The following is a 27,167-nucleotide window of genomic DNA, read 5'->3' on the forward strand; positions in this document are numbered from 1 at the left end:
AAAATAAGACAAGTCCTTCTATGTTACTCAGGCTCTCTCAGACTTCCTGAACTGGTACAACTGGCTACAAAAGGCTGTGATTCTGACAGTATGCTACGTACTTGGGCAGTAGCAAACAGCCTAGCTGCTCAGTGCTAGGCAGCGTCTAGACTCATGCTCTGCCTCTGTAGGCTGGCTTTCTAATTCTTGCATCTGAAACACGTGGTATTTGTTCATTGCAGAATGTTTTTCATTGTGTAGCAGAAGACACTTAATACTGTCCCAAGCTCAGAAGTAGAGTAACAAGGAATTCTCGTGGAGATTTAAGTCTGAGGTTCACTTCTACCTGTGCTTCGTTGGAACTGAGACTCTATCAGTTTGCAGTGCAAGTGCCTCACATGCCTGCAGAACAACTTTGGTGATAACTGTATGTTAAATATGTGGCTTTATTTAGAAATCTCAGTGGCATTTGCATAGTTCTAGTTCACAGCATTTACTGGATGTCAGGTGTGTTTTGTGACAGTTTTATTACCCTACCTGTGGAAAACTCCAGCCTCCCAGACATTGAATACAATGCAGCTCATTGTATTCTGTGAGACAGCACACTGTGTTTTACTGGATTAAAATTTACTGTGGTGGAACCAAGTTTCCAATACAGTATTTCTAATGCAACTGTGGACTAAATCTTCTTGTTTTTGATGCTTACAATAGCGTGTGGATGAAGTGAATATATGCCAAATTGTTAATTTTTAACTATGTGCTGCAGTCAAGTAATTGTTAAGGAAAATGCTTGAGATAGAAAAGTATTTTCTGCACAGTTCTGACCTATAAGAAAAGAGACCTGAAATCCTTGCTTCAATTAAGTCACATTGCCTGCAGCGAGGCCAGAATTTTACCTAAGGAATTAAAACAAAGTATGAGACAAAATAAGAGAGGAGTGTAGTGTTTTGCAAAGGAGTAATGTAGTATTAAATTGCCCAAAGCTGAACTTTGCAGTTCATTGTTTCATGAACCAAACAAGAGTTAGGAAAAGCAATCACTTTCCCATCAGTAACCACACTTTTGAAATGATGGAATTTTCCATTATTTCATAACCTGCGGTGCTGTGAGTTCTCCTTCTGATTAGGAACTGGAGCCAACTGATAATGGAAAGAAATCTGCCAGCCCATATGGTGGAAAATTCCAAGTAATAACAGTACATATCTAGCCTAAAAAGTACCCTAGTGATGTAGATTTGACAAGAGAATATTTATTTTATTTAAGAACTTCACTTTATACCATTGACAGGATTAAGAATCGTTTAGAACTGATGATGCTGTGTAGTCTGATGCTGTAGTGTGTGGCAATGGGGGCAATTCACCATGTTACTGGTCATGGTAAACAGCATGTAGAACTGGGCCACTGGTAAACAGCAAGAGTAAGAAATATTTAATCTGAAGCACACTTCGGCTAATGAAAAGCTAGCACTATCTCTCTAGAACTTAATCAGCTGTCTTTTCTGATGCATGATCTGGTCAACATGCAGTTTCTTCTTTTCATGACCACATCTGCTTCGTTCTTTTGCCACTACCAAATTTAGAGAAAACATGTTCCTCTCAGCATAGACAGTGGTCCCTACAATCTAGGGTTCCTGGCTGTTACCTGTCTGGCCTATATACGTTTTTCACATTTAGGAAGGTGCCATATGACCAGCAAACAACAACTGATAGCACTAGTGAAGACAGAAAAAACAAACAAAAAAAGCTTTCAGTCTGATTTCTGTGTCTACACCTCCATCACCTCACTGTTTCTTCAACTTGTTCATAATGGACTTTCTCATGCAATACTACTTGACTTCCTCTCTGATTTCTTTGTGAAAGGTTTCTATTGGTGTCCTTTTGCCCCTTCTCCACTCCATATCATAGTCTTGAGCTCTTCTTGCCACTTCCTTCTTGTACTTCCCATCAAAGTACAGCACTTAGAAATTTCTTGCTCACAAGTCGCCTGCTGAGCTCACTCCTCAGAAATCGCCTTCATGAGTACAGTATAAAATGTACCTTTACATTGTGATGTAAATTCATCACAATGATTAATTTAGTTTCACATAAATTAGTCACTCTTCAAAGTTTTTATTTCTGTTTTATTCAATAGGACAAAAAATAAACTTTGTCTTGCCACCTCCTCCTGCTGTCTTTGCCCTGTATAAACAAATACGGAACCGTGTCTGTGAAAGCCATGTTGTTTCTCTCAATCCTTCTCATCTTGGTGGTGGTGCCCAGCATTTTCTTCTTTCTGAGTGACAGTGCTGCATCTAACATTATTCTTCTCCTGTGCGTTTGAGTGAGTTCTGCTGAACTGAATCCAAGTCTTACAGGTCTGGCTCTTGCACATATTCTGAAAAATCTGTTGATTTCTCTGGAGCTCCATTGAGTGCTTTGGGGCTCAATCCATGCAGGACTGATGAATGCCCAAGGTGCAAACATTAGGTAATTGCCTTCCGCTATGAAGAAACTCAGAGCAAGGCACAGCAGTAGTGCACCTGCTGCTTTTCGTGCAATCATCTAAGTGATGAGAGTCTCACAGGCATTAAGTAGTCAAGGATGCCATTTTTTTATCTACATTGGCTGCAGGCAATGTGGAAGTGAGAGATGTGGATTTCCCAAACCAAACTGATAATGTTCAGTTAGGATCCGAGCTGCTTTTGGGTTTCTCTGAGATTAGCAGATCTGAGGTGATGTGAACCAGTCTCTAGCCATGTTTCTCTCTTGCTCCTCTTTCCACTTATCACTACAATAGCTTACATTAGGTCTCACTGGTCCCTCACTTACATGCCTGGTTTGGTGTGGTGAGGGAGGGTCTATAACTTGTATCCAGAAGATTTCAAAAGCGTACAACTTGAACAAACAAGACTAAAACAAAGGCAACCTTTCTCTGAGGAGGGGAAGTGGAGAGAAGAAGGGGCTGATCACTTCTTCTGGCTATCTAGAGACAGGTCACATGGGAATGGTTCAAAGCTGTGATGGGAGGTAAGAATGAACATGAGGTAGAGTATCTTCACTGGGAAAGTGGTCAAACATGGGAACAGGATTCCTTGAGAGGTGATGGATGTCCCAAGCCTGTCAGTGCTTAAGAGGCATTTGCAGAATGCACTCAATAACATGTTTTAACTTTTGGTCAGCCCTGACGTCACCAGGCAGCTGGACTAGAGGATCATTCTGATCTGTTCTGTGTTATGCTATACTACTCATTTGTGTAAGCAGTAAGCCAAATCTCAGCAGTGAGGAAACAAGAACAGACCACATACAATTATATATATGTACACCCTGTTAATTCCTATATTTTTAATCTCCATTTGTTTCTATGAATATATCTGATAAAATTCAGAGAAAATGCTCTGCTTTGGACTCCTGCATTGTGATAGCATTATGATTCACTCCACTGCATCAATTTGCATAAAGAAGCCCTCAAGAATTACATATGGGAGGAGGGTTTTTTAAATGGTTAAAAAATACAGACATTTAAGCAAATAGGCAGCTATGTACTGGGAAATATTCTAGAAGTGAAGATCTGAAATAATTACCCCTTGGAATCCTGGCACCAGAACTGGTGTTTCTCTAGTAAGTCCTGCTGTATCTTTCTGAAAGGACCATGCTAAGCTGAGACAGTTGGTACCTTTCCTCCTCTTCCTTTTATTGTCCATTTTAATTTCAGTAGTACTTGTCAAGGAAAGCACTTAATGTGCAAACACTTGTTAAGAATTACTGTAGGATTGTTAGTGAGTCACATTGTTCTTCAAGACTTTTTTTATCTTCAAAGATACAGCACTGAAACACTTTTTTTTTCTTTTTCATTCCCACAGAAAGAGACATAAAAATAAAGACAAATTTTATGTGCTGCAGAACTGTAAATTGACAGAAGAAAAAAAGATACGTATTAATCTGCAGGAAGCCTGAAATACAATTCTGGATATCAAAATAAAATTCTAAAATGATATCAATAGATGTAGTACTTACCAAAATAAGTCCTGAGATTAATGAGGATGTGCCTGTCAGGGCAACATAGAACTTGGGGGTTAATGTGTTCAAAAACATACTCACTGAAAAAGAAAAGAGAGGAAACCATGAGTACAAGAGCAGGACATGTTCTCCACATGTCTCTTCCTCCTCCCAACTGCAGGTAAGTTATTACCTTAGCTTTGATAAAAAGACAGTTAAAGTAACATCTGCCTAATATGTGATAAAGCAGAGCGTTAGGCTGCCACATGCAGAATTTTGTTTTCACAACAAAGTCAATCACAAGGCACTAGAAAACAGTTGCATGCATGTCTGGGACTTTCTTATTTCAGTCAGTGCTCCACTGACAGAGTTTAGGATTCCCCAGGATATATAGAAAACATTTTATTATATGCCTTTGTTATTAGAAATCTATGCTATTGCAGTTAGCAACCATGGAAGTCTGTCTCAATGTCCTGCATTCAAAATTGTCTCAACATCCTGTAGATCTTGATGAAGTTTTTTAAAGCTTTTTACTTCTCACTACCTTGGTTCCTCACTTACAAAGTAGAAGATAATGGCATTTTTCTAATTCATTCTACTGGTGAACCACTCAGTATGACAACCGTGGGTAAGTAATTAAAAAAAGATCTAACTAGCTTTCATAGTGAGTGGTGAAAATCATTATAGTTGTCCAGACTATCCAAAATCCAGGGCAGAAGTGAAGTCAGATGAACAATTCCATCTGCATGGGTTTCTGGAAATCCTAAGGGCTTTTCTACTCGTATCCCATCCTGAAAGCTCCTGAGAAAATCACCAGGTAGTCATACTGATCCCTCACAGAAAATCCCTATGGCTCGCCTTAGGAGTACCTAGAAAATATTCTAGGTTTTTGATGATTCTTCAGAAGCTATTAGAGAACTGGAGTTATACTAAATTCTAGATATTTAAAGAAAACACAACATTCCATCACTTCCATCTTCCACAAGTGAAATCATTCCTTATTAAACCACATAAAGGGTTAGAATACCTTCTGTAAACAACTCTACTGGTCTCATCCTTAACCAATGCCAAAGAATTTCTCATACATATATACATTTATGTATATACACACACATGCATTTATTTGTGTATGTACATGTATCCAGGACTGGGGAGGGAACTAACAATAGTTTAGCAGGTAAATTTAAAAGGCTTGTAGCAGAGTACTAGTCATTAAAAAACATTGATAAAAGACCTGGATATGTGTGAGACCTGAGGGTGTGAGGCCCTCAGTTCATTCTGTTCTCTTTAGAAATAACACCTTGCAGAAATTAAATAATATGAAGCCTAAAAATTAAGAGGAGACAACAATAGCAGAATACAAACCATCAAACATATGATTCACTTTCCACGACCAGTAAAAAAAAAATAAATTGCTTTCCAGAAATGCATCACTAAAAGATTAAAGCCGAATTCAGCTGCTTTGTTTGGGTTTTGGCTGCTTATTTTCTGTGCTGTTTATTTTTCTTGAAGACATAAAGTGTTAAAATGGAACTGTCCTTTCCTAGTCCACTGGAGTGGCATTAAGCACCAAGCTGACATAGCAAAGAATAAATCTGGTGGGTTTTAATGCCATTGTACATTTTCTTTTCCAAATGCACTGGATGCCATATTCTCAGCTAGTATAAATTAGCATCACATCCTCCAAACTGCTGTGTGCAACAAATACACTGCTTTAATCCTCCTCTCCTCTCCTCTCCTCTCCTCTCCTCTCCTCTCCTCTCCAAGCAGACTGTATGTCTAATAAAAGCAGACTTTGAAATAGTAGTCCCTGCTTTCTTCAGCCACAGCACCTACTAAGTAGGAAGAGGAATGGAGAGACTGAAATAATTTTGGCTTCACCAACTACTCTGAGTCTTTTAGAAGAAACATTCCTCATTTTGGAATGGAAATGTAAGCCAGAGACATACTCAAACTATGTCACTGGGGAAATTTCAGACCGCCACTGAAATTACTTCCTTTGCTTAGGTCAGGATATGCCTGAGAGAGAATATGCTGTGATGGGATATAGATGCCTGTGTTCTACCTTGTAACACAGTACCACTGCAGTGCCAACATAACATGAAAAGCCAGGCAGCAAGAGACTTTACAGGCGATCTTTCTCTTCCACTCTCCAACCACAGCTTCACAGCTTATGGAATGCTGGAACTTTTTCTACTAAAATTTCCCATTACCCTGGAAGTAATTTGATTTCCGAAGCTGTGAGCCATCTAAATCTACTGTGAAGATTCCACATGAGCAGATCCATTGAATAAGGATAAAGTCTATTTGCTTTAAATATTATTACTGACTTCCAGCCATAAAAATTGTTTTGGGAAATAGATCCCCACTTGGAAGAGCCCCCTCAACAAATTAGCTGTATGGAGCTCATGAGTGGTGTAGACTGAATAAGGCTCAGAGGAAATGTTATTAGCTTTCCTCTGCCACCACTCTTTTACAAGCAATGTACACTGGTTTATAGAGAAACTCTCATATGTGAATGGAGATTGGATTTTATTTATCTGTAATTTCCACAAGTGTTACTGCTTTCTTCTTTGTCTGCGCATATACTGGTGCTCCTTTATCCTCCTTAATATAAGCTGCTGCAATTCTTCACTTTTACAGCTTAGTCACAGGAACTGTCAAGGTGAACAGATATGATGCTGGATGCTTTTAGATTTTATGGGCCAGACTCCCAGATAACTGAAATAACTCATTAGATTTGATACACGTGCACTCAGTGACCAGAGCTGTTTATCTGGACTGTATCTCTCTAATCCTTTGGCCATTCTTTTTCCCACTCATTAAATGCAAGAATCTTCTACTTCATTATGAAAAGTATCACCTTTAGCCAATTATTAGCTACTCTCCCAGTTCCTTTGTCTCCATAAATATTATTAAGAAAAGGAAGTACTTTCTAATAAGAAACATATTTCCAAAACAGTAAAACTAAGCATGTGTGGTCCGACTATTTTTTTTCTGAAGTTAATGAGAATTCAATCATTGTTTTAGTGGAAACTACATCAAGGCCTAGTTCTCATAATAACGAATCTCAAGAATAAAAATCAATCCACTTTTGCATTGTGATATATATCATTATGCAAAAGGGAGCATTTCTTTCAGTCAGCATTCTGGCACTGAAGAAATCACTATCATATCCAACATCTCCATCCCTCAGTGGAATCAGGGTTCCTGAGTGTGTTGCAGTAAAGTAGAGCTATTAGATAATGCTACCTGTCCATCTGCCTAAATTTGGATAGAGTGGTTTACTTCCCTATTTCCATTTGATGATGTAGCAGGATTGAGGAGCAGAGAGATTTCTGAGAAATGTGAGATGAAGTCAATAGCAGATGACTGCAGAATAAAGAAGTCAAGTACAGTCATCAGCAAAAGCTAGTACTGTATGTAATTTCTTCTGAATTCCAGTGTATGCCTAATTATTTCTGTTCACAAAGGGAAGATGTGGCAGCTATTCAGTTCACAATATCATCTCTTGTCTGTAACCTGGTAGGACTTAAAAAGGACAAGTAATGAGTATCTAGATAAAGAAACTTGCCTGATGTTCCTATAGTGGTAACTTGTTTGAAATTACTGTCAAATCCCAATTACTTGCACAGGCTTTTGACAGTGAATGATCTATTTTAGGTGTGTTAGTACAGCTTGTTTTGTATTTTTTGTAAAGAAAATCAGCATGACCTATAAATTCTGTCTAAAAAACCCAGACATACTTATGAGAGACTCCTGGCCCTCCACCCCCTGACTCCATCCCCTCTCTCCTCCTTTCTCTTTATTGCTTTCATTTTAATAATACCTGAGACATTCAGAATAAGGCATATTTACATTCTCAGAAGTGCCTAAGTTACACTTGTAAGTTATTTCACGCTTCTGTATACTACCTAGGGAAGTACTCTTATTTCATCATTAACTGTGCATGCTCACAGAAATGAATTTACATCTTATTCAATTCACAGCAAACAAGTTACAAAATCTAACATTTATATCTAACATTCCCAGATGAGACTAATCAAAAGAGGTGACTGAAACATTTTTTGAAAGCAGATGCCATTTTATTCCTGTTATATACATATTACTCATTTCCAATACTTGTGATTAATTCTGAACCTGGGACTAAACACAAGAGGAAAATCCAGGTATTTTTCAAGTAACAAAATCTGTGAAACATGTAAAATGGATCACTCAAGATGATAAAAACCACTATTGCTTAATAAATTTCTTCAAGGTCTTGAGGCATTCAGAATTCAAGTATGTGAGGAACCACAGTAGAAAATACTGGGATTGAACTGCTAAAAGTGTCATATTAACTGCTGCATCAGTTAATTACATTAGAAGGTCACTAGGGGAGGGAGCACTGCAAACTACCAACTATTCCCACATGCAGAGCTACTAAAATGACAGCCCCATTACCTACTTCTGAATGTAGGTAATATAAGTGTACAGTAAGGTCCAAATAAAAATTTAATAGCAATGTAACATAAATCACATACACCAACAGATCAGCAAAGACTAGATGCTATCATTTATGGCACTTCTTTGTTATCTCAAAATGCAGGCAAAATTATCTATATCTCAATAACCTTGTTAAATAAAAAAAAACGTGTTATGCATGAATAAATAATATATAAATTGACTTAATAAAAAAAAACCCCAAAACTGGGTACAGTAGTTAATTTTGTAAGAGCAAATTGCCAGAAAATATATAAAAGTTTATAGTCACAGAACCCTTCTAGCATTGCCAGTCCTTAAGTCATCACAGCTATAATATTTGTGTCACTAAGAAATTCTGCCGCACTTTCTCTTCTGTGTATTTGCTTGGTATGCAAACTGATGCAAACTCTTTTAACACCAGTGCCAAGAGCCCCAAATCACTTAGACAGGCAACAAGCTAAGAGACCTATCACTAGAGACCTTTGACACAGCAATTTAATTTCTTTTCACTGCAACCATCCATTCAGGCTGCTGTTCCAACACAGTACAGAAGACAGGGCAGTGACTGGCTTGTTTCACAGGGGCCTCAGCTTGGATTAATGAAGCTCCCCAGTTCAAAATTGTAGCTGCAATGAAGAACTCTTCTACCAAAGTGTCAGCAAAGAGGGCAAAATTAAGTTCAATAAACTTCTTTTACTAATTGTATAAACTTTCCCTCTCTGAGTATGAAACACTACATACTCTTGACTTTAATTAAACTGTTTGTACTTAAACTTTCTGAACTCTCAACCCCTCCCTCGTAAGAATGTTGCCTATAATGCACTTTTGGGAAAACACACTAGGGTCAGGCTGAATTACGCGTTATATACTGTGATGGTCTCCAGCTAAACGTAAATACAAACCCCATCCAATTTAAAGCTAGCACAGAGTATTGTCTCAGAAAAACAAAAACACTTTCACCAATTACCAGGATTTTCCCTGGGAAGCTACCAAGATTTTTTTTTAACTTCTTCAGACTTCTTAAAGGAATTACCAAAGAAGAAGTAAGCATTCAAGTTTCAGAATGCTGCAGAGAGATTTTTCCATTTACTTGTTGCAGACGCTATGCAGCTTCCTTCTGTAAGGCCTTTGGTCTAGATCTGTTTTCAAAAAATTTCCGAAAATTTGAAAAAAGGAAATCCAGATGCCCACTCACTTTCTTCAACCACCCAGTCCCATCCTAAAGGCTGAATGAGAGTCACGTTCAGACGCCAGGAGCCTGTGCTAATGGCCAGGAGTCTGTAGCTCTCAGTTACCACTGGATCAGAGCCCACGTGAGAGAAGATGGTGATGCACCAGAAGCCTCCTGTTACTTCAGCTCTGATTAACTACATAGCTGTGCACAATCAAAGTTCTCCCCATACAGATATTTCAAATTAGTGAAATAAAAGTTTCTGGATGGAAGACCACCAGACTCTCACTTCCATGTTTCCACACCTTAAATGCAGGTTTTCCCATTCAATACAGTGACACAATAAAAAGGGAAAGTGAGTGGGGACAAGCTTCTGGAGTAAAATTTGGTATGATGGGAGAGGCTTTCAGCCACAAAGCACAGCCCAAAGAGAAGAAAGAGCAGATGGTAGTAAACACAGGACCAGTTATGTGTCAAAAACTTTCGGGTTCATTTACTTATAACTGAAAAATAAAGAGTTTTGAAAATTGTAACTAACATTCTTTCCACTTTGCGACCCAATTTCCCACTGAGCAAATTATATCCAGCAGAGAAAACTGAAACAAATCTTACTAAATTCAGTCCATCTTTTCCCAAGAAAATGCTGCCTGAGGATTGCAAACAAATTTGCAAATTGCAGTTCTTCCCAACATGCTAACATGTTAAGTATCTGAAGGCCAAAGTGACACAATGATCTGTGCTGGCTTGCTTTTCAACACCAAGTCTATATTCATATTATGATGTTGAAAAGTTATTTGATCGACCAAAAACCCTTGTCTCCCTTCCTAGCAGGAATTAGTCTGTCCTGGCTGTGGAGCTTTTGGGACTTAGACAAATACACTACATCCTTCAGAGTGCATTAGCCCTTCAGCCTGTTACAGTAAGTTTGCTTATCCTCACTGTGAATGGTATACAGGGAAATGTAACTGATAAGAGATAACCAACACAGAGCTGAGGGCAGAAGGGCATACAGGTGCATCAAGGAAACCAGATCTGTGAGACAAAAAAGCACTTAAGACCCTATTTTGACTTGGGAAAGGAAAAAGAAAACCAGGTTAGAGGTAAACTAGTAAAATACAGAGATGAGCTAAAAGAAAATCAGAAAATGGAATGGCAGTAAAAATTATCATGCATAGAAAGAAGATGATAGAGGCAAGAATGCCAAAAGTAAAAAAAGACACAAGAAATTACACAGGCAACATGAATGCAAACAAAGGCTATTTTTACTTCAGCAAGAGATGCTCTGCATGTCAGAAGTACCTTTTCACTGGGAGAAATAAGACTGCCAACAATAACAGCTTTGGTAATTTGGGAAGAGATGGTATCCAGAAGTTATTCCTTGCTAACAAATATACCCCAAAGCTTTTTCTCACAAGCTATGAAACCCTTAACAAAAGGTGCTACTAAAGATCCCCATTCCCAGCTACATTTTCCCAGAATGTCCTGCTGTGGTCAACAGCTACACTGTACCTCAGGAATGGAGAGGTTAGACATAGAGGCAGAAAATGCACTCTAACTATACCCACCCCAAGGAAAACATTCTGTCTTGGAGTTTAAATACTAAGGCAACTTAGTATATTCTGTCTTCATCCAAGCACAGTATTTTGCTATTCAATTTGTACGAGGTCATGAACTCACTACCTTGCAGATTTGGGGAAAGTAAAAATATGAAGAAAAGAAGATCAGCTTCCCCCAATGCAAGTCACTATTATAATGCAAATTTTCTGACACATAGTTACCCCTGCCAAGGGATAGGGACATTTGCTCTTGTTTTCACAATGCAGTGGCGACATGAGTTAATTACACAGCTTCTGTTAATTGCAGAGCGTGCTGCATGAACACCAAGATTTGCTAATAGTTGGCAGCAGAAACCCTTCTAAAAAACCCACCCATCCCCTCCCCCCAGACCAAAAAAATCCCGACAGCATTTCCATTTAAAGAAAACAAGGGAGAAACCACTTCCCTTGCAGCTCTCAGCTATCAGAGATTGAACTGCGCATTTCTTTATGACCATCACGGTGTCCTAATGCTAAAAGCAGACTAATGATATTAATAATGTACAAGTAGAAAGGAAAGACTGGGTCAAGTAAGAATCAGGCATTAAGGATGAGCAATGACGTGTTGAGTAGAGATATTAATACCTGCATTTTTAGAGATGTGGATGTATAAAGTCATGTTGTTGCTTGGTTGTCAGTCAAATTCTCTTGCAACACTTTCAGCTTTAATTCTTCTAAAATCAGGTTGCTTGCAAATTGATTTGAAACACTGTCATTATACACATCTCCCCTGCTGACTTAGTTTCAAGAATCATGAATCCTTATCAAATTTTTAGTTCAGCATTGCACTGCATGGGGAAGTGCTCCCTCAGATTTGTGACAGAGTTCTTTGTAGGCAGAACCAGTCCAGACACTGCAGAGAGCACCTTCACAGTTTGTGGTCACAGGTTGTGGCTTCCTTTTCTAATCACAAACATACCAGCATGTGTATCACCGAATTCCCCAAAACAAAAGCACAGGAAATCCCGATGTGATGCAATAGCCAAATGAGGATGGATTCCCAAGAGGTCTCTCAGGTGACTGCAGAGTATCATCATGCAGAGACATCTTCTCTTGGATACACATTTGTAAGAGAAAACAAGAGTAGGGCGAGAGTATGGCTGTTGCACAGTTTATCAGGTAGATTAAGTCTTCACGTCTGTAAATCTACCAGGTTTTCAGTTTAGGGTGCACAGCAATTGGACTCTATCAAAAATCACTAGTAATGTATTTCATTGCAAAAATGTACTTAAACACTGCAACAAAACACCTTATTTTCCACTCTGCACTGCCAAGTGTTCAAAGAAAGCCCTATTTCAATATTCCTCTTAACATCATGTAACTGAATTGACAGATCTGTATCCAGTTTGGACAGGCACTCTTTGCAAAGTTAAACGCACCTGTTACCTTAACTGCTGATTATTCTTAGGCATTACACAGATTTATGTGGTTTAGCCTTTCAAAGCTGTATTAAAACAAAAGCCAATTACTAAACCTAATTATCTAGAGTCATTTAAGAAAATTAAGGGCTTTTGTTTCACGTACCAGATCAGTACAGCTTTCTCAATGGAATGGGTATGTTTTGCCCTCTTCTTTCATGCAGCACTCAGGGAGGTAACTGCACCATTAAATCTTTTTGATGTTGGTTCATTAGCTGTGTAAAGAATACCCTAAACTAAAAGTTTGTCACAGTGATTAATTCCAATGCCAGAGATAACAAAGGCTAATCTGCTCTAGAGAGACAAATCATGCAAAGCGCTTTCACCAGCATTCCACAAAAGAGAAAATATCCCATGGGTTCCCATTATCCAGGAACCTCTCTCAGAAGAGGTACTGCCATGCTATGACAAAAGAGACACATGAACAAAGCACCCTCAGCTGCCCTGCAGCCTCCTTTTGTGCCTCCTTTTGTTCCAGGCAGGATTTGATAGGAGCACTAAACCAACAGATATGAGCAGTGCTACACTTTCCGTCTTTGCTTGTGTGTTGCATTCCTCAGCATACAAAAAGACAGGAGGACCATGACTTGTGCAACAAACGAAATTGTCTCAGCAATGAAAAAAAAAAAAATCAGAAAACTGGGCTCAAATTTGTACATTGACTAAATGTTTTTTGGTTTTTTTTTAAATTTTTAAATTCTGGAAAAATACTCTATTTCAGACATTTCTGTCCTAATCTTGGCAGCCTGACTCTATATAGCAAATCTATTTTGAGAGTCTCCAAGATGCTGATCTCTTTACATACAAGAAATTGCAAGGTGCTTCTTGGAATAGAGGTGACTAGAAAACATTTATAATTAGAGCCAGCAGTGTAATGAAAATTCCCTGGAGATCTGTAATAGCCGATAGCATTATCCTGTCATTGAAAACTCACCTACTTATAAAATCAATAAGGTGTTCATGCTGTTTTTCTCCCATAAGAAATTTCAACCTATGATAAATTTCTATACGAAGCAGGGATTTGTATTTTTCCAGTAATTGATGGCCTGGGTAATGTGGCACAAAAGTAAGGGGAAAATGATTTTTCCAGCAAGTGTGATTCATTATTGCTATGTACCTAATAATCAGCTTTCCCCTTCAAAATATTCTTAACACTGTGTGACTCACACAGTAATTGTACCAAAAGAAAAAGAAGACATGGCAAGTAGAAAACTTTTACCTCTTTGCCTCCATTTTGGGGTATTTCAAAGAAAGCACGGCAGCAGGTTTGACAAGTACTGTATAATCTCCATTGTCTACCAGTCTCTTGGGATATCCAACACTTATTAAAATGGAAAAGGCTCTAGAGTAACTCTGCAGACAGAACTGCAATCTGCATTCAGGACCTGACTGATGAGGAGACAAAAGTCAGGGGGGAATTTTGCATAATAAAGATTTTCAGTAGAATGAGCTCCAGATTAAGAATTTCCAACCAAATGCAAAGCAAATGACGAAGTGGAATTTGAGGGAGCACACCTCTCACACAGACTTATGGACAAACAGCGTGAAGTTCGACTTTTTCAAAATTATCATCTTGTGGCTGGGGCAGTCGTTCTGCTGCCCACAGACAATGAGTCTCTCTCCAGTGCTATTTCCTTTAAAGGTCCTGTGTGCCCGCCAGACAAAACCAGACTGTCCATAGTTTTAGAGTTTGCTTTGTTTCATGAGAAGACAAATTAAATGCCACTTAGTCTCCTCATTAACATTAACAAAAATGATAACATAAGGTTTAGCCTTTGATGAAATCCCATGAGAAAAGGCAGTGCAAGACACCCACTATTTTTCTTATTGAATATTTGATGGCTTTAATTCCAAACATGACCGTGGCTGACTTGGCTGAAAATAACTGAAATAGCACTCTGTCCAAAAGTGTCTTCTTTAATTTATCTTTCTTCTGTTTAAAATTACTGAATCTTTTCAGAGGTGATTCTCCTCATGCAGGTAGGAGGGACCAGAGGAGGGGTGGAGCAGGACCTGCAGGTAGGACTCAAACTGGTACTCTACCTTGGGCAGCAGTTCACAAACACCACCCCCACACCCTCCACACTTTAACCCCAGCACTGTGAGTTACCTGCAGCTACTGTCAGGTTTCTTTCCCTCTAAAGCCAACCACCATGGAGGGACAAGTGAAAAATGCAGGACTAAATTAGCCAAATATGGCACCCTTGGTAGATGTGAAACTCGTATGAGAAGCAGCATCTCCACATAACTTAGTGTAACCTGTGTTCTCATCCCTGTTCTTGCCCCACTCACATACTGCATCACCTCTAATTTGAAAATTCAAAGCTGTATTTGGAAGCTCCCACATTTAGATCCAACTGGGAATGTGTGAAAGTAAACAGTCATTTACCTGCCTGAATTCTCCAGGCAGACATCAAGGAGCTGAAGAGCACACCCCCACATTTTAGTAAATAACTCTCGGGAAATACTCTGCATGTCATACCGTATCAAACTGGATTCTAGAAATGATGATACAGAAAGCAACTTAAGAAAATCCCTCTGTGATTATGTCTATTCCTTGGGTTTTGCACAGTTTCTTGCACACTGGCTTGTATGAAAACTGCTGAGCTAAAGTGAGGGTGTGCCAGAAGCACGGCTCATTAGCAACTCTGCCCTTCCATTCCACTGCATCATGCAGACCTGGGTCTCAGAACAGGCAAGCAATGGCTGAAGATCCTCTTTGCAAGTTCCCCCCTTGACACTGACTAGAGTGAGTTCCTCAAAAATCAGGCCATGATGGCTCAAACTGATCATCTACAATCAGGAAGTGGCTTTCGAAGTCTGGTCAGGGAGGCAATATCACTGAGGTGAGACAAATCTCAGGAGCCCAGCTTTCCATTCTCTAGGGCTGATAAGGCCTGAGCACATGACCTGGCGGTCAGTGCTTCTACTGATTTCCAAACATGCCTGAGTGCTACTTCATCACTGCACTCGGTGACCTGAGGAGGCCATGCTGCAAAAACAGCTCATCAAAATGCTGTGGTTTTCTTGCATCTGCTTGTTCCTCTTCTGGTCACGTTAGTGTACCTAGGACTAGTGACCATGGTTATGCTAATCTTCCGATGCTGGTGGTTAATTATGATAATCACTGCATTGGAATTTCTGCTGCTGTCCATTTGACCTATTTAGATTGCCCTGCAAAAGTTGTCTCTAAAGCTAAAATTTGCCATGTTTTCTCTAAATGAAGTACCAAAAGTTTCTAGGGGTTTTTTGGGTAGGCATTCAACAGCTGGGGGACCTCCCATCCAGTCCCAGTTGTCCCTACACCTGTGGTCAGGAACTGACTTTCTATCTGGCTTTTGAGGGAGAGTGAAAGTGACCTCCAAGTGTGTGGCACATGGAGCCAATTCTCCTCTGAACACACATTTGAATGAGCAACTGCTTCAACAGAAAAATCCAGAACAAAACTTCGAGAGTGGCAGAATACCAAAATCAATACAGCAATACATTTGAAGTGGGCTCTGGTACAGACAGCTCAAAGAAGGAACGCAAAATTATTGTAGGAGGCTACTTAACTTAATGCTTTACAAAATGCCACTTGGCTGAGAAACAGAGTGATCCAGAACCTACTAAGTGTGTTTAAGGACTTGGAACTGTAGCATTTAAATGACCACCAAAACCCTTATTGCTTATTATTCAAAGCACAAAATACCACCGAGAGGGCAGCTGACTTTCTGGCTGGAAGTGCCCATGAGAGAGGTGTGCTTAGGGATATGTAATACTGCAGCAACATGGAACTTGCAGTGGATCTCGGCTTCTGCTCCCAGCTTCATGGCTGGCTTGCCTGCACTGTTTCCATGCAGTGCTTTGGATCCCTGACTGTGCTTTGGGAATAGAACTAAGTAACCTTTTGTGTGCAAAAGCAGCAGGGATCTTTGCACTAATTTCTGCCCCTGCTACTGGACCCTTCACCTGCATGTAGCACTCAAAGTGAACTGCTCTGGCCTTTTCCAAGGGTTGATTCTGGTGGTGAAACAACTGACTGTGTCAAAAGGAAGGCATTACATCCAGTACTTTCCAGCAAACCTGTCTAGGTCCAGTCTGTGCCCGGACAGCACAATAGTCTACACCCAAGGTGGACTGTGAAGCAGACTTGCTTGCTTTTCACTATATATAAAGGGGTTGAGAGATAAAAAAGAGCATGAGAGCACATGTAAAGGTGATTAGAACAAAAAACTAATACAGCCTTGCAGACTAAAATATTCATTTTTAGCAGAAAAAGTGAAGACTTCACATAACCTACAGTGTTGGGTTTGGGTCTCCCTGTATTTGGCTATGACCTCCCTCTTTGTTACTTTATAAAAAGAAAAACAGCTCCCCAAAGGAGGTTTCCTTGAGCTCCAGCAACATTGGCACTATTAAAGAATTGGTCCCTTGAAAGAGCTCTTTTTCATATTATGAAATTAATCCTTCCCATGGTGAAGAGCTGCCACTGAGCAAATAGATCCCAAACTTTGAAAAGAGGAAACATCATCATTTAGGGGAATTAAGGAAAACCATCTGGGCTTGTTAAGGCTTTGCTGCCCAAAGGAAGCAGAACACCAAAGCTTGCCAGCAAAGCCAAGCTCAGAGTCAACACTGGTAGCAGAAGCCAAAGGCAGGATCCACCACAGATCTGTGAGCTTGAAATGGTATCAAGAGCTGTTACCATCTTGTAGCTGTATTAAAAAATGTACTTGTCTGACATGCAGTGGGGCAAGATTTGTTTACTGTTGCATGAATACTTCAAGAAAGAAATTAACCCGTTCCCAAAAACATTCACAATTTTCTCAGCAAAGTATAACACTAAAAAACAAAACTGTTTTTCAAAATCCATGTAGGTTTTTTTTGTTTGTTTGTTTGTTTTTCAATTAACAAGTTCTTTGCCCTGAGGACACTAAATTTTTAGATTAAATAAATAAATCCAGTATTTTTTACCTTATGAGTTATGAACATGGCTTTGGGGGAAAAATGCAGCTCTTGAAATGGAAATATTATAGACTTCTAGACTTCTCCAAAATGGTGATTACCTTTTTCTGGAAAGTAAAACTCCTGAGGAAACTACTCCAGGTTGGTTGCTCATGAAATACACTAAATTTTAAAAATAATTAATTAAATAGCACAGAATCATTATTTTCTCCCTAAAGCATTTTTTTTCATCCTGTAGGCGTTTTCACAATTTAATTTAATATTGCCCATTTTACTAAGTTAAATTAATACCACCAAACAGGTAAATCCTTCAGAGATTAGTTAGTCCCAAACCAGAGCTGGGCAGACAACTTGCAGTTGTTTTTGCTGCAATTTTAAGTATGTTGCTTTTACTGGTTTTCAAAAACAAGGAAACATGTTTAATCCTATGCTTGATTGTTCCACTGAGGTAAAGCAAGAAAAACTAAAGCTGTCTTAGCCCCATCTGCCAGCTGCACTGCCATCAGTGCTGCTTGGCTGTGAGAGAATGCTGACTATGTGGGTATCTATGAGGAGAACTGAGGTGCCTCAGAAGGCTATGACATTTTTCCCATACTCAAGTTTTGGGAAATTCTGGCAAATTAGGCAAGCTGAGCATCACTGAGGCAAAGTAACAAGTAAATACGTAGCACAGATATTCAAATGAATAATTAAAGCAAATCCTTCTGGGTTACACAGCCTGCTGCCTGGGTGTTTGAAAACAAGCTCGTGAGGAGTGGTTATAAAATGCCTCTTCACTGAAGTGGACAAGGACTCAGGGGCTGGAGAAGCTCCTTCATGCAGACTACACTGGTACCAAGCAGCACAGCTTGCCTTGAGCTCAGCTGCAAAGTGAAAACAGAGTATTTATCCTGCAGTTTCACACTTATTTCATATGGAGCCAAGCAATTTCTACCAAATCCTCACTGATAAGATTGAATAAACAGAAAAAAAGGAAAGCAAAATTGACAAAATTAAACGTCTGGATTCTCTACTGACAGTCTTGAAAAGTATCATTTTATTTTTGAGTAGACCATTACTGATTTTTCTGTTTTGCTCTGAGCAGACGAAGTTTTTCACCAGTTATATTCCCTTTCTTTAGAATTGTTTATCACCAGGAGCCCTGCACAGAGCTGCCAGGGAAAGCAGAGCCTCTCCCAGCAGATGGGACCATTAAGATCTTTTGCTTGAGGCCAGCATGAGTGGGACCAAAGTGCTGTCTGCAGGTCAGATTACCTGAAGTGGTCACATGGGTTAAAAGGAATGAGTTATTTGCTCCTCCATCTCTTCGGGGCACACCTGCAATTTGTAAGTTAATTTCCCCAGCACACCAGCATCCAGTTCACAAGGCCATTTTTACTTTCTTCCATGCTGCAGTAGTTTAAAAGCCTCTTCTTGCCTCTACTTCTGTTATGTGCATCCACTTCCTTACCTCCACTGCAGTTCCTTCCTCTTGGACTTGTAAACTATTCATTCTATAATTTAGCTCAATTTAGTTTCAATTTGCAACGTCATTCAAACATAGCACAGTAGATTTATCCTCTCCTCTTTCTCCTCCCCTCCCATCCCAATGCATTGGAGATGGTCTCAAAAGGAGAAGGAGCTGGAATGCAAAACTCCTCTTTGTCTCTTTTCTAACAGCACGAATTTCTGAAGACTTAAGCAGCAGTTGCCACTTCTAAAATCTAATTGTATCGTAAATAACGATGGGCCAAATGTAAAATGAATGCTGATGGGCAAAACTCTGGTCAAAGTTCTCACTGACACAGAACAATTTCCCAGTAAATTATTTCATGAAGCTTTCCCTGAAATCACAATACCCCTGTAGTTCAGCTAAAAAGGCTGGGAAGAAACTACGAAGAAGTGGTTGGTGAACAGAACTGCAGAACAAAGGGATATAATCAGAAAATACAGGTATTTATTTTATTTAAAGGAAGAAAAGTTACTTTAACCTTGAAAGAAAATAACCCTGTTGAGGCAATGGAAACCATCACTGCCAAGGCTCTATTGCAAGAATAAAGTCTGTAATCGGTTTTTTGTATTGCCTGGTGGGGTGAAGGCAGTGGGATGCCTGGAGGGATGCTAATTCATGGGGATTACCTGAGGATGCAGCAGCAGAAGCTTCCTCTTTTGATTTGAGGCAGGGCAGCCTCTGTACTACTGAACCTTGCTTTGAAAGGGACCTCAAAGAAGCTGGAATCAGTAATTGAAGGAGTTGCCACACACTATGAGCCAAGCCCAGAAGAGGGGCAATGCAGGCCCTTCCTGGACAAGGTCCTTTAGCAAGAGTGATGCTGTCTGGGCAGCAGAGCAGCAGGAGGAGTGCTATAGAGGGATCCAACTCTGTCTCATAGCAATGGGATACTAAATCCCTGGCTCTGGCCGCCAAACCCAATGGATGCTGAAATCAGACTTTGCCTTCTGTTTGCCCTCACTTCTCTGTTACAAAATCCACATGCCTTATTTTTGGCTGCTCTCCCTAGATTTTGAGTTAAAATCCTCCAGGCACTGCCATTTCCTACACCATCCCAACAGACTCAGCTACTTGGCTGCACTACCAGGGGATCAGAGAGCCACATCACTCCTTCCTTTAGAAAGAATTTAGAAAGAGGTTAAAACCAGTTCAGTGCCAAAGGGTTTGAGGTCTGACCCTGCTCCTCTGTCACAGACTGCAGACTATCTTGCCTGGGCACAGCACCTTTCCTGGGAGGGCTGCCTGGACCAGAGATGCAGCTGCAGGTGTCAGTGTCCAGCACTCAGGGCAAACACAACTGCACGGCGAGAGCTCATCTCATCAATCACAAGTGCTGCACCACACGTAGCTTCATTTCTGACTCACAATTCAAAGAGTGACTGACACAGTAGGGTTTATTATAACCCACCTTCTAATGCTGAAAGAGTACTTGCAAAAATATATTCTAGAAAAGCCAAAATTCACTTCTTGTATTTTTTTTTCTTTCTTCAGTTTTCCTTCCTCCTCCTCCACTTTCACATGATGCTAAGCCACAGAATCTCCAGGCAGTTTCTGAAATAATCAATGCTTAAAATGGACTCCAAGGAGCAGATTTCCAGCCCAGGGTTTTAGCTTTCCATCTCTAACAAAGAGTACCAGCAGCTCAACCTTTATGTGTAGCACCAAGCATTTGCCTGTACTATTATTTAAACTGAGGGGTTTAGTGACATTTTGATTGTTTGATTTAATTCATGAACTTCTCCAAAGCTGTTTGCTCCAATAGCAAAAGCTTCAGGACAGCTGCCAGTATATATGTGTACCCAGTCATACATGACACTCAGTCATTGAGTGCAGTCACAGTGGTTTTTTAGGTTCATGGCCTTGAGCAGTATTTTCACATCTCTTTTTCTGAACCACAAAGAATGGGATAATTTACTGTCTTGTTTCACAGTAAGAGGACATTGTCAGCCTAAAATAAGACCTTAACAGGAGATTAAATAGGCATGTGTTTCTTCCCAGTGAAAATACTATGTTGAGAACTCCTCATATTAAATGGAAGAAATAACCTCTCTTACTGATGGGATTTTTTTCCCCAATCTGTTTGTCTGTTATCTCCTCTGGAGGAAACTTTCCAGTAATGTACTTACTATATTCTGCCCTTGCACACAACAATAAATTAAAACAATTTTCCACTACAGATATTGATACAGATATTACTTTCAACTACAGATATTATTTTCAATTTGTAAGTTAAAGCATGGTAAAAGCCTGTAACAAATAAAGATAGTCATAATTTTGACAAGGATTTTATAAAAAGTTAATAAACACGTCTTCTGCACTTGCATCTTTTGTCTCAATGCTCAGAGCACTTAAACAGAAATTAAAACTCTTTCTAATCTGGCAAAAATAGCCTAATATTATGTCAGTTTTCATACTGACACAATCAGAGTTAAAGGGACAGAAGTGCACCCCAAAACTCTGGTTTTCCTTTTCTTTATGCTCATCCTGATACTGTACTTTTTGATTTCTAGTCTGGTCTGATGCCACTTTCTAAAGTGGGATTAAGTGCAGCTGCTAGACTGCAGAATAATAATGGTGTTTTCTAATATAAAACTAATAGAAGAGTAACTTTTGGATATCTAATAAAGGAGGCTTTATTAATGAAGTCACAAATGCACACTGCAAGAAGAGCTGGGACTCCAGGGAATGGCCAGAACATCCCAGTTGCTGACTTGTTGTTTTTGGGTTTTTTTAGTCACATTACCATAGAACATGAAATATTCATGAAAAGACAGCATGCAGAGCATGTTGCCTATATGTGCAGTACATGGACTGGTGCTTGCCTATCATGGGACAGGACTAAAAGCAGGTATACAAAGAAATCAATAGAACTCAACAGCTCTTGCCAACCAAAATCATCCAGGCTTTGCCTAAATACTCATTTTGCTCGTTCTAAGAATGTTTACCTTTGCAATTTGCCTTTGCATTTCAATGTTTGGTATGTTATTTTGCCCAAATAAAAAGCACAGACCCAGGAAAATCTAAACAAATCCCAGTCTCTGAACGGATGAAATGACATCTGGTAAAGAATTAGTGAAGTGACTGTAATCTCTTTTTCAATCTCATTTCTGTTTTCAAGCCATCACAATCATAAAATCTCTGCAGCCACAACATGAAATATACCAAAACTTGTGTCCAAAAGTAAGGTTCCATGACTCAGAGGAAACAGGAGCCAGTGACATGACTTTTGTTTCAGAAAGGCTGGCAGGTTGGAAAAATACTTTTATTTTTTCAAGTGCAACAAGTGATCTAAGGAGATTATCTCTTCTAATAAATTTTGCTTAACACTTTAGCGTCCTTCCCATTGTAGATCTCAAAATGCATTGCTAAACAGTGGGCAATAAATTCACATTTTTGAAGGGAAAACTTATACAGAGAGAATCACTGATGAACACTGAGTCTGTGTTTGATCTCAGACAGGAATCCCAGGGGAAACCCACCTGCTCATCTTAATACCAGGGAAGTTTTGCAACTGATGCTAACAGGAGTAGGGTTTCACCCTAGCAATCTGCTGCCTCTGCCATTTCCCTGGTAGGGTTAACAATTCCAAAAAACTCACATCCCAGTAAAGCTATGTTGCTAATTTTGCCTCCAGAAGGCGGTCACCCTAACAGTGGTAAGCTATGCAGGGGGATCATTAAGTGTTTGCAGCAGAATGAGCAGTTCTTGGATACCTTTCCCCTTGCACTTTGGCTATGGTTAACAGTCATATACAGTAAAGAGAAGAAAGCATCATCTAGGCCCTGTTTCCAAGCAAACAGAGGCTTGACAGACAAAACCCATCTGTTTCAGAGCCAATTTCTTTATTTTGCACATCTGCTCAGTTCATTTCATTTGGTGTTAATATACTTCACAAGAATCTTTACTAATGGAATAGCTGTTAAAGAATCATAATTTGCTTGATTGACTACTGTTCTCTGTATTTCTGCCTTTTCTGGATCTCTCTCACAGTGCAGATGCTGGGAATAAGCCAGTCACCCTGGTGCCTAAAGATTTTCAGCTTTTTATATATATTGTAGATTTTAATGCACAGTTTGTAACATTTTCTTACACTTCAGAATAACATATTATCCTTTCTCACACATCATGCCACTTTCTTGAAATTCTGTTTACAATTATTTTCAAGAAAAGAATGTCTAACAAGAACACCCTGTTTTGCACAAGCACCCTGGAGACACAACAGAATTAAAGGCTAAGAACCTTTGGAGAGAAATAAATTTAAATTCATGCTATAAAAATATTATCTGATATGGAAATGGATGCATTTTCTGACAGCAGCTAGTTCAATTTTTCCCCACCAAGGAAGGACTTAGAATTACTAATTAGTCAATATAGTGTTGAGAAAGAGTAATTTTTTTTTCTGGTCCAAAGGAAATAAATGATGAAGGTACCTAGATGTATCTTTACATTAATACATGGCAATCATTAATACATTAATATCTACAGGGAGGGCGCACAGGCACTTGCTTCACTCAGTCTCCCCTTCTCCCAGTGCCAAGTGTAATTACAGATAGCAGCAACATGTTGACAATAAGCTTAGAAGAAAGGGAAGTGGTGGGAATAGAAATGCAGTGTCATCTAGAGAAAAAGCCAACAGGATAAACACCTGAAAATGCAGTGAGCTGCTGTTATCAAAGGCAGACCCCTGGCAGCAGCACGTTATCCCCACTGCAGCTGAACAGATGGCTGCAAAGGCTGTAACAGCACCAAGATCACAGAACATCCTGCAGAGCCATAGAAGGAAGGAAACCAGTAGCATTGCTTAATAGTCTGCTTATTTTACAGTCAAGTGGATTGCCAAGCAACTAAGCTGTAACAAGCTCCATATTTAGGGGAAGAAATGTTTGTCTTCTGTCCGTCCCTGCTTGCAAATGGCAAGTGGAGGGCATTTCTAAGCCAGATTATTTGAGTACAGCATGTTCCACAAGCCCTGAGCCTGGGCTGCTGAGCAGCCGGTGTTAATCACGGCAACATGCACGCCTTGCCAGAGTCCAAGTTTGTCACCATCACTGTGACTTTCACTTTCTGCTGTTCAAGACAACATGCAAACAAGTGACCCCCAAAAACCTGCAGTTACTCAGGAATCTGGGATTCCCACATTATTTAACACAAATAAATCTCTTTAGAATACAAAAATGACGACAACTGCTTTCAAAAAGAGCTCGATTTGGTTGTCTAAGCAGGTGCATCCAAAGCTGTTTGAGCTGCACAGGGTAGCTGACACGCTGTCACAAAGCACACACGAATACCCTGGGGACTAACAGCTGGTGGCCAGGTGAAATATGTTCCAGGGAATCTGAAATGGCTCTACTTGCCTCATTTAGGCAAGTGATCCCTTACCCCAAATGACCCTTTTCTTTCTTGCATTCTTCAACTGTGCCACCCCCCACAAATAAAAAAGAGATAGCACTGCTAGTTAAAAGCACCTGTATAGAAGTACAAATACACAAAATATGTACATTTGAGAGCACATCTGAAACCATTTGCAAAGACTAAAAGTGTAATATTCCTTCTGACATGCACATACTGGAGGCACTCATCCAAGGGAATCATCTTGTAAACACAATTGCCCAAGTCTGAAGAAAATCGTGATTAGGACAAATGACAGAAGACTCAAAAGGGTAACACTTCAAGATCCAGGCAGTCCAGTCCCTGTCCCAGGGCATCCTGCTGCTGGAGAAGGACAGTGCAGGAACAGAGCAAGCCTAGGTCATTCATACGTGGGGTGGAATGACCCCAGCCCGGGTGACTGACACCCACAACATTATTTCAAGGATAAATGTAGTTGGTTGAACTCAGCACTCCCAGCCCACAGGAGAAGGCAACTATCTGAATGATTATCTGATTGGTGGCTTTTCAGGAAGCACTACCTTTACTCAGAAGACACATCTTTTTCCCTGACTCAGCTCTCTGCCATCCAGGACCCTACCTAATGGTGACAGAGCAACATTTAAGGTATGATGAAAAACTATAAACTAAGTGTACAAATAGCACTGCAACCAAGGTATCTTACATGGTATTTTACCAAGGTATTAGATTAATGTCCAGCTAAAATACTGATGAATGAAAAAGAATTGCTAAAAAGTAGTAATTGAAAACAATCAGCCAATTTTAAAACTGATGATTTTTGTTTGTTTTACTTCAAATAATAGGATCAAAATAATGACAAAATCACAGTTGTCCTGCAATCTGAAATTATACTAAGAATCAAAGTAGGATTCAGCAATGAAAATATCCACTCATCAGAACTAAATTTGATTGAAATAGGACTAAAATGTCTTTGCTTGGGAAATTATTGCATTTAAAGTCACTGTTTTCAGTTCCAAAATAATGTTTCACAGTCTTGACTCAGTTCCTCTCTTTATACACCACCAACGGAAACTGACAATAGAAACCCACAAACCCACAACTGAGAACAAGCCTTTTCCCTGAAAGAGGATGCAATGTAAAAGCTTCTTTATTACATACTAGCTATTAAAAAATCCCCATTGTATGCATGTGTAAAATGTTTACAACATACAGTATTAGCATATACATGTACTCCTATTCTTTCACCCAGTAACTACCACAATAACAACTAGAGAACACAAAACCAGAGGTATAAATAACCACAACACAAAATTCTGCCATGCTTCATAAGCAAGTGCTGCTTTGCAGGCATGGCAGGTACCTTCCACTCACCACAGGCACTTGCTGCTAAGTAACTTTGAAATCTTGTTTGAAGCAGATGAAATTAGTGAGTGGAATTGGAAGCAATTTTGTGTTGTGCAAAGATTTACTGGGGTGAAAGTGCTTCCAGCTGTGAAGCTGTAGCTGAAGAACGAAATTCTCTTCCTTGGCCATTAAAGATGGCTGTTGTCAGTCCACTCAGAGATCAGAAAATCCCACCTAGCAGAAAACTTAACTACCTAACAGGACTTGATGAAAAGTCAAAATGAGGTGCTTAACAAAATAACTCATTAATTTCCTAGAAAATGTCATGAACTCTAAGTGCACAAACCAGAGTGGCCATAGCATGGAGCTTGAAGACCAGTTAGATGTGTTTGTAGTAGACAAAATGAGTAACTCTGGTGTCTAAGATACAGGGTGCACCAGATTGAGCCTCATCAGCCAAATCACATGCAGTGCTGGGAGTCAGTCATGAGCAACAAATAAATAAGTGACAGGTAGGGGACAAAAATATGATAGACTACCCCATGCCAAATAGCTGAAAGCTACGTCATAGATAACAGTAACTATTTTCTGTACGTGTCTGTCTGCTTCCCATATTAGAGGATAGGTTTGTTTAGGTCTTATCTTATCATTTCAGGGATTGTACCAAAAAAGATTTACGCCTTTTAGGTTCAGAGAAGATTTGTATCCACCTTCAAAATACTCAGTGCCTATCTGTTAATTGAAAATACATACTATCTTCTGTACCTATACTTTGGACACTGACTCATTCATGCCAGACACCTAGGTAAGCCCTCTTTGTAGCAAACTGCTCTCTTAAAATCAGATCTGTCCACCAGAAACTGATAAATATGTTTTTATAGATTGACTGAATTAATTTAGTGCACCCTTTTATGCTCAAGCAACCTCTCTGGCATGCTATATAGAGGGCTGTAATACAGAGGAGAGCATTGTGTTTTGTACAGTTGATCTGAGGACTGTAAAGACTAAATGCCCAGGAAGAACCTGAAACACCAAATATTTTAAGTGATCATAAAGCACATGAAACATGGCATGCTTGGTCACTTTCTCCACTATCATCTTTACAGTTAAGAAAAACAGGGAGGAAAATCGAGGTAGCTCTTCAGCAAGTTTGTAATACACATTCAGAAAATAAAGATATTTTGCAGAGTACATTTTTTCTGTGCAGTAGGAAAATCTCTGGGGGCCATACTGGTGATGCTGAATGGGGGAATAGACCTATGCTCAGAAATCCAAGTTCTGAATAAAAATGCCAGTGCTGCAGCTGGAAGCTGCAGGAGATCTTGTCAATAAGCAGATACTTTCAGTTATTTTCCCTGAACTACAAGGTGCTAGACCCACAGGAAAAAATGCACTGAAAGGGATCTTACCATAGATGGAGCTAAAATGAGGGGA

The 27,167-nt window shown here is 39.6% G+C and overlaps 1 protein-coding gene across 3 annotated transcripts in view; it reads right to left on the bottom strand.

The window, feature by feature from the left end:
- Positions 1 to 27,167, bottom strand: part of ST7 (suppression of tumorigenicity 7) — a 137,488-nt gene that overhangs the window by 55,970 nt on the left and 54,351 nt on the right. For 2 of the 3 annotated variants that reach the window (XM_039726672.1, XM_039726674.1), the window contains exon 2: positions 3,972 to 4,054. In XM_039726672.1, the coding sequence (XP_039582606.1) occupies positions 3,972 to 4,054 (83 nt within the window). Of the gene's footprint in view, positions 1 to 3,538; positions 3,837 to 3,971; positions 4,055 to 27,167 lie in introns of those variants that run through there. The other variant, XM_039726673.1, reaches the window with a different exon arrangement.

Source organism: Passer montanus, unplaced genomic scaffold (genome assembly GCF_014805655.1).
Source record: "Passer montanus isolate IOZ18808 unplaced genomic scaffold, ASM1480565v1 scaffold6, whole genome shotgun sequence".
Classification (NCBI taxonomy): domain Eukaryota; kingdom Metazoa; phylum Chordata; class Aves; order Passeriformes; family Passeridae; genus Passer; species Passer montanus.